This window comes from Gossypium raimondii, chromosome 8 (genome assembly GCF_025698545.1).
Source record: "Gossypium raimondii isolate GPD5lz chromosome 8, ASM2569854v1, whole genome shotgun sequence".
Classification (NCBI taxonomy): Eukaryota; Viridiplantae; Streptophyta; class Magnoliopsida; order Malvales; family Malvaceae; genus Gossypium; species Gossypium raimondii.
The window spans coordinates 54,719,882-54,733,078 of record NC_068572.1 but is presented as its reverse complement, the minus strand read 5'-3'; the positions used below and the strand labels follow the sequence as shown (position 1 = coordinate 54,733,078).

At 32.7% G+C, this 13,197-nt stretch overlaps 1 protein-coding gene and 1 long non-coding RNA gene across 9 annotated transcripts; both read right to left on the bottom strand.

Moving 5' to 3' along the window:
* Positions 1–3,226: 3,226 nt before the first annotated feature.
* Positions 3,227–5,699, bottom strand: LOC105792207 (uncharacterized). Of its 8 annotated transcripts, none has more exons than XR_008198496.1 (5): positions 5,441–5,699; positions 4,932–5,269; positions 4,645–4,816; positions 3,896–4,033; positions 3,227–3,719 (listed from the first exon to the last, which is right to left on the bottom strand). It is a non-coding gene; the product is annotated as an uncharacterized LOC105792207 (long non-coding RNA). The 8 variants fall into 8 exon arrangements; XR_008198498.1 differs by having other exon boundaries at positions 4,645–4,812; XR_001133244.2 differs by having other exon boundaries at positions 5,242–5,269.
* A 446-nt stretch (positions 5,700–6,145) lies between these two features.
* LOC105792204 (probable copper-transporting ATPase HMA5) lies at positions 6,146–11,530 on the bottom strand. Its single transcript, XM_012620653.2, has 3 exons — positions 11,225–11,530; positions 7,701–9,101; positions 6,146–7,621 (listed from the first exon to the last, which is right to left on the bottom strand). Exons 1-3 carry the CDS (start codon positions 11,513–11,515, stop codon positions 6,347–6,349), a joined length of 2,967 nt encoding a protein of 988 aa, XP_012476107.1. The 5' UTR covers positions 11,516–11,530; the 3' UTR covers positions 6,146–6,346.
* Positions 11,531–13,197: the final 1,667 nt, after the last annotated feature.

Genomic DNA, 13,197 nt, shown 5'->3' with positions numbered 1-13,197 from the left:
ATATTCTTTTATTCTCAAATTGCTATTTCACTCTATCAAAAAAATTAAATTAATTATTTTCTGTTTTAGAATTATGTAATGCCTTCACTAAAATATATAATTACATATATAAATTATAATTACAATATTCTCTTAAAAGAATATGTTATTTAAAAAAATCTATTATAATTTTATATTAATAGTTTTTGTAAAAATTTTAAAATTATATATAATCATTCCTTCATACATTTATTTATTTTAATTTTATCCATAAATGATTAAATATTGAAAAATATTCTCCTAACAAATTTTATCAAAACAATTAATTTAAAAGTCTAAAACTTATATTTAATTTCCTCAAAAAAAAAACCTTAATGATTTCATTGTAGATTAAGCACTATATTCTAATTAAATTAAATTATTTTTATTTTAAACGAGAATAATTATCAAATTGAAATTTTAAATAAATAAATTAAAGTTTTATATTTAAATTTTATTAATCTTGGAGTAGATTGATATCATGTTAACTCCATTTATAAATATTAATTAAATTGAATAATAAAATTATATAGTTAAATAGCATAACTTTATTAATTTAAAAAAAATTAAAATTCACACTTATATATATAATATGGGTTAATATTTGATACACACAATATACTTTTTTTTATTTTACAATTAACCTTAAAAAATTGCCATATGTCTATTTTTAAAAATATTTATTTTTTAATATTTTATCATACTTTTATAAGACACTTGTCAACTTCTTGAAAAAATGCAGCTCACTGAAGGTTCCATCTTGTGTTTCAGGCGAACAATACATTACCCATTCTTGAATTGGCATAGGTAACAACAGCACATCAAAATTCCCCTTCAATCCAGATAACCAGGCTACGAAAAAAAGAATTGATGGGCCACGAAAGTTGCAATTTCTGCAATGTATAAAGAGAGGATGGATTCTAAAATATTACACAAAGAAAAGGAAACAAGGCCCACCCAACCAACAAAGATATTTGGTTGTACTCTTCTTTCCACCTTATTCCTTTTAATAGTATGAATAAGTGCGTAGCATAAGCAATCAAATATCTTAAGGTGTGACACTAATGGCTTGAATCCAAACCATCCTTCAATAGGTGTCATATACTTCACAACTTTTGTTGGCAATCTGTTGAGCAAATAAATAGAGGTGTTCGTAGCTTTAGCCCACAGCTTGTTTGGTAGCTTCTTCTCTAACAACAAACATCTTGACATATCCATAATTGTTATATTATTTCTTTCACATACACTAGCATCTTTGTAAAACTATTGAAACTTCTTAGAAGTGTACTCAGTCTCATTATCTGACCTGAGTATTCTTAGCTTGCAGCAAACATGGTTTTTAACAGCAACTTTGAACTTCCAAAAAACCTCAGAAACTTCAGACTTGGCCTTCAAAAAATACACCCAACAATATCTAGTGTAATCATCAATAAACAAAATGAAGTACCTACTATTGCTAAGTGATGCAGTCTTCATTAGTCCGTGTACATTAGTGTGAACTAGATGTAGCTTCTCAATAGCTTGCCATGCCTTATTGACAGAAATGAAAGTATTGCTTGCTTCCCAAACTGACATACTTCGGACACTATAGTTTGCTTAGCAACTTCAGACATGTTCTTAACCAAACCATGCTTATACAACATATCAAGCGATTTGTAACTGACATGCCCCAGTCTTTTGTGCCACAAGTTAGTACCATCAGTTGAACTAGAATAGGCTTTAAAGGAAATCAAGTTCCAATTTAGAACAAAGCTTCTATCACTCATTTTAACTGATATAAGCTCATGATCAGTTGAATCAGATACAACACATTTATTCTTTTAAAAAATAACAGAATAATTCTTTTCACCAAGCTGACCAACACTGAGCATGTTCTGATCTATATCAGGTACAAAAAGAACATCAGTAATAACTTTTGTACTTGTTGGAGTGCCAACCTGAACATCTCCCTTTCCCTTAGGTTCAATGATCTGGTCATTTCCAACTCTAATTCTCGAACTGAAGGTTATGTCAATCTCCTTGAACATGATTTCATCTGAAACCATATGCTTTGTGCGACCACTGTCAATCAACCAATTTTTCTTGTCTTGGTTGTTGATTGCAAAGCATGAAGCAGTGAATGCGAGCTCCTCCTGAGCTTGATTTTCATCAGCAGCTTGAGCTTGATTAGACTGCTATTGTTGCTGCTGCACTTTGTTTTTGCAAATTATAACATCATGGCCAAATTGCTTATAGTTTTTACACTACACACGAGGTCTGGTCTAACAAAACTTTTCTAAATGACTTATTTTCTTGCAATTAGAGCATGGTGGATACTTTTTCTTCTCACCATCTCTTTTTGGCCTTTCTTTTGTTTGATTCCATTTCTTCTTGCCTTTATTTCTTGAAGAACATGGACTCTCCTTGTTTCTTGCTTGGTAAGCACCTTTTGCGTGCCCCTTTTCTTTGCTCGCTCTTTTTTTGTTTCTGTACATATAGAGCATTTATGAGCTCTAACAGAGAGATTGTTGTCAAGTCTCTCGAGTCCTCCAAGGATGAGATCTTGGACTCATACTTCTCTGGCAATGTTATGATGACTTTTTCAACAACCTTTTAATCGCTGAACTAATCGCCAAGCAGCCTTATGTTGTTGACAATGGATATGATCATGTCTGCATACTGTTTGATTGTTCTAGTTTCCTTTATCTTCAGGTTCTCAAAGTCTCTCCTCAAATTCAAAAGTTGTTGCTGCCTTATTTTCTCAATCCCCTGGAGCTCTTCCTTTAACTTATCCTAGGCTTGTTTTGAAGTTTCACAAGCTATTATTCTTATGAAAATAACATTAGACACACCATTTTGAAGGCAGAACAAAGCCTTATACTTTTTAGCAACTTTATCAATGTGCTGTTTAATTTGAGCTATAGTTAGATTAGCTCGCAAAGTTAGTGGTTCTTTGTCTGAATCAACAACTTCCCACAAGTCATATGCTTGTAGATATGTTTTCGTCTTCACTACCCAAAAATGGTAGTTCTCTCCAGCAAAGATAAGAGGTGGAGATGGTGTAAAACTTTCAGATGACATTGCAATACAAACAAGATACAATCAACACTCTTTTCAACAAGAAAAACACACACAAGGCCCTCAAAAACTTAGGCTCTGATACCAATTATTGGTGTTTTGAGAAGATGAGAGAACAGAACAATGAAAAATAGAGAGAAAACAAGGAAAATACTTAGCAATTTTTTATGAATTGCTATCAAATTCTCATCATCCTCTCATTCCACATGAATTACAATATATAGGTATAGTGGTTACAAATAATCAACAAATCCCACCAAATCACCTTGAAAATGCAAAGATAAAACTTGCACACAAACTGATTAGGTAAATCAGTACTTAAAAACATCAAATCAATACTAACTCTGCTTGCTTTAACAAGTAATCTCAAACAAGCAGACTAAACAAAACATCGACATCAGCATATGTGAACCCTGCTTGCATTTTAACTGAGGGTTCACCAAAAACCTTAACAACTCACACTTTAACGTGCTCGCAACTTGAGTTGAGCTCGCGTCTTTGGGTGAGCTCGCAGCTTTAGATGAGCTCCCAGCTTCAACTGAGCTTGTGGCTCTGCAAGTTGAGTTTGCCACTACATGAATATCCACTTCGCAGCATCAAGACCAGGATCCAACTCTCACCTTTAAGTCCATCTTGATGCCAGCCTGATCATAGTAATGCCATTTAAGAACACTCCGCAGATAAGTAAACAAGCAACAACTTGATTCAGAAGCTTATACATATATAGCAATTTAAATCCCATGTAACAAAGAGGGCAAATTCAAAAAATATTCTAGTGGGAAGCTACGGGTCATGATTGACTATGTTCTGAGAATCTTACCTACAAAAGTGATCTAACAATAGAGGTCTGTCTACAAATGACAGCGGTAGATAGCACATTGCAGTTGATATTTGCGTATAGAGAAGGCCTGGAAGATCAAAGAAGCACCCTATCAATTGCATGGACATCTACTCCACACTGTCACCAATAAGAGCACGAACATCTTCAAGATAACCTCAATTCAAGATATATGATCAATCTCAAAATCTGATTTATGTACAGGGAAACCGAACTTAGGCAGTATGTCACCACATGACAGTGCTTTTTTTTAAGGACACATTAAGTTTGCTTAGACAACACCATCAATTGTCAAACAAGTTTCAGCTTTGTTTGAGCCAACAATCAATCTCCTACAGTTTGAAGGTGGACTTAGTTACACAAACAAGCAGGGTCAAAGCAGACAGAAGTATGTCAATCAAACAATCATGCACAATTCAAATATCTATATCTCAAGAGCATCTAGCTTTAATTCATTTCCAATGGTGCAAAGGCAGCAAGTTTGTGTAGACATTGTTTAAGAAAACTGAGTAAGAACTCTAATTGTCCTAAAGAGAATGCACGTTCTATATTTTTTCAATGCGTTCAGTATAATTTGCAAACACTGACAATAGCATAAGGGCGTTGACGAATGTCACAGTTAGTTTAACAAATTAGCCCATGTGTCTAATGCAATGAAGCTTGCAACTTAATATCAATGATCATTTAGTAATAGAAAAGATGAATCAAAAGTATAGTAAAAGGAAACCTACATCATCAACACCGAGAACTTTGGAAGATGCAAATTTCGTGGGCTAGATTCAACCACTAGAAGGATCAATCCAACAACCAGTGATCCTCTCCTCAAAAAAGGAATCGTCGGTTGCAAAGTTCAACACCTTGTCAATCTTAGTTAGTAGCTTCTAAGGCATCTCATGAAGCTGTCTATGCAAGATAACAAACATGGTTAAAGCCCAAGAAGTATCAAAGCCAACATAATATTCAAAAAGGGAAAAAAAACTGCAAGGGATATTAGTATGTGACATTAAAAGGAAAGCACCTTTTGTGCCTGAACCACGGTCATTGAAAAACCATCTAAAATAGAACTTTTTTGGCATGTGGGTTTTTTTTCATGGCTTCATCAATTATCCCAACCATCAAATCATCAGCGAAAAGTTCACCTTAACATTAACAAATTTATTGATTCCTCAATAATCTCCTAAAGTGCCCTCCGCTACAAGTATTTCAGATGGACGATAGCATGCTAAACTCTCAGCACTCCTAAAAACAATCTTAAAACTCTAAAATAATCCAGCTTTACAAAGCTTAGTTTCTAGCAATTAGAGCCAAAGTAATAGGCACCATCATACCTAATATTGTCACTGACTTGATTACCTCCTAAAGGAAAATGACGGAGAGAAAACAAATAGTTAGAATCAAGAACTAAACTCGAAGCAACATTATACGATCAAACAATCATATGAATCAAAGAGAAACCCGCTAAATCAATGAGAAATGTAAAGAAAAATAGGAAAGCAAAAGAAAAAATAGAAGATAAAAGGGGCGTACCATAACATCATGAAATCCCGTGGATGAACCTTGAAACAGAAATTGGATTATCCAATTTTATTCGGCAACCCAGAAAGGGAATTGAGCAAAAAGAATGTAAATTACACAAATATTTCACATTCCATGTTAAGAAAAGTTATTGGTACAAAAAAAAAAAGAAAGTAAAAGAGGGGCTGAAAATGAGAACTTCTGGAGAGGGGACAGAGCTTCCAAAATAGAGGCGAAAGTAACAGCGTCTCTTCTACCATTAGTCCTGACAATGCTGATGGACACTAATAATATATAAAATATTATTTCTATATATATATATAGCCAATATACATTTTTAGTTCTACATAAAAATTCTTTATGTAAATTATTTCCTAATTTACTAACAGATCGAAATTCTATTGATGTTTATTATATAATTAAATAATTTTAAATATATCATTAATAATATTCTGATATGTCTAGAACGGATATAATGCAAATATTCGATTATTTAAATAATAAATGATTTATGCTATTATAAATTTTAATTTGTTATGGAACTCAAGTTTTGATGTATTAGTTAATATGGATTCCAATTCTAAATATTTTTAGCATTAATTTAATAATTTAAATCTATCATATTAATTATATATTAGATCTCACGTACGAGATAAAATTAGTGTTATAGAAGAGAAAAAAATGAAAGACTTTCATCCTCATGCAAAGCTCGCCTAACTTTGAAATTACAATTATACCCTGAAAATCATAACATCAAACATATGTACATAACTTGGCAGCCTAGCGAAACCAGTCTTTTCATGATACTTTTATTATTTAGTTTGCCAAATTTCACATCCCTAACCTATACATATACATATATAACAAACCTGCATAGATATATATATATATGTGGATATATAGAACTCCCATCATCTATTACTCAATCTGTATTCCACCAATCTCAAGGTTTTCCAGCTTCTTGGGTCTCTCGTAATTCTTCAACAAGAGTGAGCAGCAAACAACACTAACAGAGGAAGCAGCCATGGCAGCTCCAGCAATCCATGGAGGTAAACGAAATCCAGTTGATGGAAATAGAGCCCCTGCAGCTATTGGAATCCCAAGTATATTATACCCCAATGCCCAAATATAGTTAAGGCGAATACGAGAAAATGTTTTCCTGGAAAGGTGTATGGCTGTGATCACATCCTCTAAGTTACTCTTCATCAGAACTATATCAGCTGCCTCTATTGCAATATCTGTTCCTGCACCGATTGCCATACCGACATCGGCGGCTACAAGTGCCGGCGAATCATTGATGCCATCCCCTACCATTGCCACAGCATAACCTTCCGCTTGTAACTCTTTTACTTTCTCTGCTTTTTGTTCAGGTTTAGCTTCTGCAACCACAGTTTCAATGCCAATTTGACTAGCAATGGAACTTGCAGTTCCCCAGTTATCACCAGTCACCATGATGCTTCTTACATTCATTGACTTGAGAATTGAAATAACTTCTTGTGCACCTGGTTTCACTGGATCGGATATGGCGAGAACTCCCGTTACTTCACCGTCTATCGATACTAAAATGCCGGTTTGAGCCATCGATTCGGTTTCGGTTAACATGTCTTGAGCATCAACTGGAATAACAATGTTGTTTTCCAACATTAAGCTCTTGTTTCCCACAATTACTTCCTTGTTCCTAACAATGGCTTTCACTCCATGTCCTGTTATAGAGACGAAGTCACGTGCTTCTGGCCATGCAGGGTTCTCTTCATCTTCTCTGAACTTCTTGGCGTACTCGATAATGGCTTTGGCTAAGGGATGCTCACTGTTTACCTCAGTTGCGGCAACAAGCTCGAAAAATTCATGTAACACCATGTTTTTCAACAGTCTTGTGTTAACAACGACCGGCTTTCCGACCGTGAGAGTTCCTGTCTTGTCGAATACAATGCAATTTACCTTATGTGCACCTTCCAATGCTTGACCACCTTTGATTAATACACCTAGAGATGCACCGACACCGGTACCGACCATAACAGCAGTAGGGGTTGCAAGCCCCAAGGCACATGGACAAGCTATGACCATCACTGAGATTCCAAACTGAAGTGCCAGCTCGAAACTATCCATTGAAGATGGTATCCATGATTCAGGGTAACCATGGAGCTTTCCAGCTAAAAACCATGCAAGCCACGTTGAAAACGAAAGCATGATCACCTGTTGAAGACAACAACAAGAACAAATAGCTTAAAACCAACTTTATGGAAACAATCCTAAAAAGACTCTCTTTACTTACCAGAGGCACGAAATATTTGGAAATACGATCAGCAAACTTCTGTACAGGAGCTTTGGCCATTTGAGCAGATTCAACAAGACGAACAATCTGTGCAAGTGCACTTTCTGAACCAACCTTTGTTGCTTTAATATGCAATACTCCATTCTCATTAACCGTACCTCCGATAACCGTATCGCCTTTCCTTTTTGCCACCGGTCGTGCTTCTCCGGTTATCATGCTTTCGTTTATATGACTTTGTCCCCACAAAACAAAACCATCTGAAGCTACTTTTGCACCAGGTATGATTTTGATAATATCATTCTTTTGTATCAATCGACTATCGATTTCTTCTTCACTTATCACATTCCCTTCTTCATCTAAACTCAACAATATTGCCGTCTCAGGTGCAAGATTCATAAGCTTAGCAATGGCTTCTGATGTTTTTCCTTTAGCTAGAACCTCAAGATACTTACCAAGTAAAATGAATGAGATAAGCATTGCACTTGTTTCAAAAAAATCAGTACCTTCAAAATCTGGAGAAGAAGCAGCTCTTATCACAGTGTATACAGAATAAAAGTAAGCTGCATTAGTCCCCAATGCGATTAAAACATCCATATTTGCAGACCCATGGCGTAATGCTTTATAAGAACCGGTGTAAAACCGTCTCCCTATTATGAACTGAACCGGAGTCGATAGCACCCATCTTATGACTTCACCTATAGTTAACATATTCACTACTTTGGTGTCCAATCCATGTTTGATTCCAGGGATATACATGAAAACCATGGAGGTTAAAAATACAGGAGTAGTGAAAATCAAGCTCCATAGGAAGGATCTGAAGTACTGCTTAATTTCTTCCTTTCTACGAGATTCCCTTCCAGCACCTTCGCCTTCGGGATCTATCGTTGCCTTAAAACGCCTGCTACTACCTGTTGAATCTATTACTTTGATGAAGTTTCTTGGTCCTGTCATATCTGGTTTGTATGAGACTGCAATTGTTTTGCGTTCAGGGGATGTTTGTACGGCTTGTACACCAGGGAGTGATTGAAGGGAATTTTCTAGCATTCTCATCGAGTTAACCGTCCTTACACCGTCGATACGGAGATTGATCTTGCTCATGTCTTCTCCAGTACTAACAAGTACGGCTCCGAAACCGGCCTCTTCTATTTTCTCCATGAATTGATTGTAGGTTATGATTTTGGGATCATGATGAATCTGTGCTTCTTCGGTTGCTAAAGCTACTTGGACCTTTTGCACACCGGGAACTGCCTGCAAAGCATTTTCAAGAGTGGAGGAACAAGAAGTGCATGTCATTCCGTTGATCCGAATCCGGCAGACTTGAACGGATTTATCGTCGGTCTCGTCTTGAATCAATGCAGCTTGAAATCCAGCATCTTCAATGGCCTCACGAATGCTCTCTTCCTATAAATGTTTAATATTTCAAAACCTTGTTCAACATAAAAACGCAAAAGAACAAGACAGATTCAAGTCCAACATGCATCTAATAAGTTAGGAGCTAAATCCTGCACCTTTTAATAGAACTGCAAGAACAATTAGTGGGATACATTTTTAAACTCTACTTCATTCACTTAACGTCATCAAGTAACATCTTTTTGCATCTGAAACGATGAGCAAAGCTGTAGCAAAACTTTCTGTCCAACCCTATTAGTCATTTGGAAATTACCATCCGACGGTAAACAACATAAAGCATAGTTCTTGACGTACAAGTATATTTTTTCCCCTTAGCTTTTCCTCATGTAAAAGTTAAATATTATATCTATACGTATAAGCTTATGACAGAGTTAAATGGCACAATATTATTATTTAAAAAGAAAATACGAAGTGTTATTAAAATGATGATTTTTATATATTTTATATAAAATAATTTAAAATATTATATATATAGTTATTATATTTAAATTTTAATAGAGTTAAAACACGAATCAACCAACCCACATCAACTTGAAAAGTTATTAAAAGTATTCATTTAAAAATAATATATACTAGATGCCACTTTCGTTTTATATTTTTATATAAAAATTTAATATAAAAACAATTTAACTTAGAAGGAAACCCAAACATGGTGAGACATGAACCTAGAACTCTCAAAAAGTCATTAATATTTTATATATATAATTTTATAAATATATATTTACATATTGTTTTACTCATATTATGAGTATATTTTAATCTAGTAATATAATAAAATTTTGACTGAATTTATTGTCACAAATCAAATGATACTAACTTAATTAGTGAAATTACAATAATATCAAAATCGTTAATATATAGGTAATTCTGTAATTTAATTTTTAAAATTATATTTTAATTTTAAATTATTTTCGACATGTATTACTAATTGAGTTTTTCTTTGTTTAATACAGTAAATAAGCAAATGAAGAATTTATCTTTTTAAAATAACTAGTTCACTCCTCAAAAGCTCACTTGGCTATTGTAATTTTTTCTATCATTATTTTCGAAATTATAAATTATACGTAAATCTAAAATCGGAACTTATTGTTTGAATGTTAAATATCTTTAAAAATAGTCATAGTTGTAAGAGAATATAATATATATATAGTTTTTTCCATATAGTTAGATGGTTGGTCCTACTTTTCAAAGTTAATAATAAAAGTTTAATGATGATGTATTTGATGAAATTAAAAGTTGTTTCTTTTATGTTTTTAAGTCCAATCAACTCATGCCTAACTAATTATAAGTAAAAATTGATCATAAAATACAGAAAATTAGTCGCTAGGTTGGTTCTAGTAAATACAATGAAAAATAAAAAAATTGGGTCTTTAATTTTTGGCATAATAATAAATTTAGTACTTAATGTTTAAATCTTTTATCAATTTAACTCTTATCGTTTTAGCTAAACTTGATCCTCAATCTTTTAAAAGAATCATATTCAACCATCAACCTTTCAAAACAAAAAGTCGACTTCTATTTTTAAATGAAATACTAACCAAAATATTAAATTTTTAAACATAACACCTTGCATGACAATTCATATCCACTTCATGCCTTTTTTAAAAAAAATTATAAACTCTTTTATTGTTTTTTAATTTTTGAATACTTTATAGTTTTAAAATTATTTTTAATGTGACATATAAATAATGTCATGTCAGCATGAAATATACATAAACTACCATACAAATTGCCACACTATTATCATTAAAAATTTATTTTTAGTTAACATTACCCTTTATTCAAAAGGGTAATGATAAAAGTTAAATTCATCAAATATATAAATAACCTAATCATTGGGTTGACAATGTGAGAAGCCATAGACATAAATTTTGAAGGGTTGTAGTAGAGGACAGACTTGAGTGTAATTTACTAATAGTTTAATATAACTTGAGTAAAATTTACCTAAAATTTATTAAGATAAGACCAAAATTTGAGTTATGGCATCCATGATTTCTTTAAAAGTTTTGAAATTTTTATGAAGATCAAACTATCCATCTGTTCATCTAAAAAGCAACCGAAATTTTTCAACAAATTAATGAGAAACAAAGAACCCTAAAAAAAGAGAAACTTACGTTAACAAAACTTGGGTAGAACATGACTTGCGCCTTGTTGTTCAAAACATCAACAACAGCTTCCTTAATTCCCGGAAGCCTCTTAATAGCCTTCTCGACGGAGCCAGCGCAGGCTGAACATGTCATCCCCATCACTGAAAACATAGCTTTCGCCTCTGATCCCTGCAAGCTCGTTTCTTGTGCCGTAACCCCTTTTGGGTATTTGGGCATCGATGGATAATGAGGCCTTGGTGACAAATCCCCATAACTCTCCTTCCTTATGCATGCCAAAGCTAACAACTTCGTCCCCATCTTCAAACTTCTTGCCAAATCAACATCATTCCCTCTTGCAGCCTGAACAGCCAAAATATAAAAACAAAACCCAGTGAGATAAATGAAAGACAAATTAAATTTAATCTATGGGGGTATAAAAATGAATTGAACCCAAAACCAACCTTAACAGTGAAATCATGAACTGATTCCTTAGAAGATTGAGAAGCCATAGTATGATGAATAACTCAAATCTCAAACTACCCGAAGAAGACCTTAGCGAAATCAGACGAAGAACAAAAAAGGGTTTTGCTTGGAACTCAGTATAAGAGGAGCAAAAGCAGAGTTAGTTTATTTATTTCTCAAACGAGGGTAATACAAGTTGAAAAGGGAACCATGCAGCGTACTTTATAGGATTTTGAGAAGACGGTCAAAACGTCGTGTGGGGACCGTGAAGGCAAATTTTACAACGTGGAATTTTCATATGCGCATCAGGGCTACGTACGTCCCCTTGTTCTGTACTTTTGGGCGTGTGAACGGAACATTTTGCGCTTTGCCCATTTCTCAATTGGGTTTAAAATTTGTTAAAATAGTTTCATAAGTTTAAAATTTATTCTTTTTACTTTTATTTTTTGAAATTTAACTATTTTATTTTTCATATTTCAAATTCAAATCCAATATCTTAATTTTTTATTAAATTTATTGGTATTATATTTTGAAATTTAAAAAAAATTTACATTTGGTATAAAAACACTTTCAACTCCCTCACATTACATTTGAAGTCTAAAAGTACTCCATTGACAAGCAACAAATATTTTCCATATATATATATATATATAATAATAATAATAATATGAGGTTACAAAAAGGAATCAATTCTATTATATAGCATAATTTACAAATGGTCATTTATTACGATAATAATCTACCATGTGTAACTGATTTAAAAAATTAATTCAAAAAAAATTCCTGAAACAAATTTGGACAAAATTTCCTTATCTTTAATTTGTTGATATCTCGACAAATTTGGAATGAAAAAATTAATTTATAAAATATATTTCCATTAATTCAATAGTTTACATGTTATATTTATTTTCACAGTATCAATGAGTTTAAATATTTATATGGAAATTAAGCGTGAAATAGTAAAATTAAGGTATTCATATTCATTACCAGCTTTTTATCTGAATATATTAATTTGGTAAAATTTGCAACATTTCGGTAATATTATTACTTTTTTGTATTATGATAAATATAAATTAAAAAGGGAAAAATTGATTTGGTTTTACAGTTTTATTAATGAAATAAAACTTCATATATATTTGGTATGCACCCTGAAACTAATGTTATGAATGCTTAGAACTTTCTAGGAAAAAAGGACTGATATTTCACAGACTGTTTTCTTCCGCTATAAGAAATAGCCATGTATGTATATCTATGGTTGCCAAAACTCCAGCTTAAAATGAATATAAAAATGGCGGAAATTTGGCTACTTACGCTGTAATTTGGAATGGAAAAACATATTTCCAAATTAATTCAATACTTATATTTAATTTTTAAAATATTTATATTTATTTTTCATGATGAGTTTAAACTTATTTTATTTTCAACATGTTATATTTTTGTTGAATAGAATCAATATTTTTTCTATATGATTACAAGATTATGCATATATAAGTGTGAGTGCTCTGAATACCAATTTCATGTAGGATAAATGATGAAAT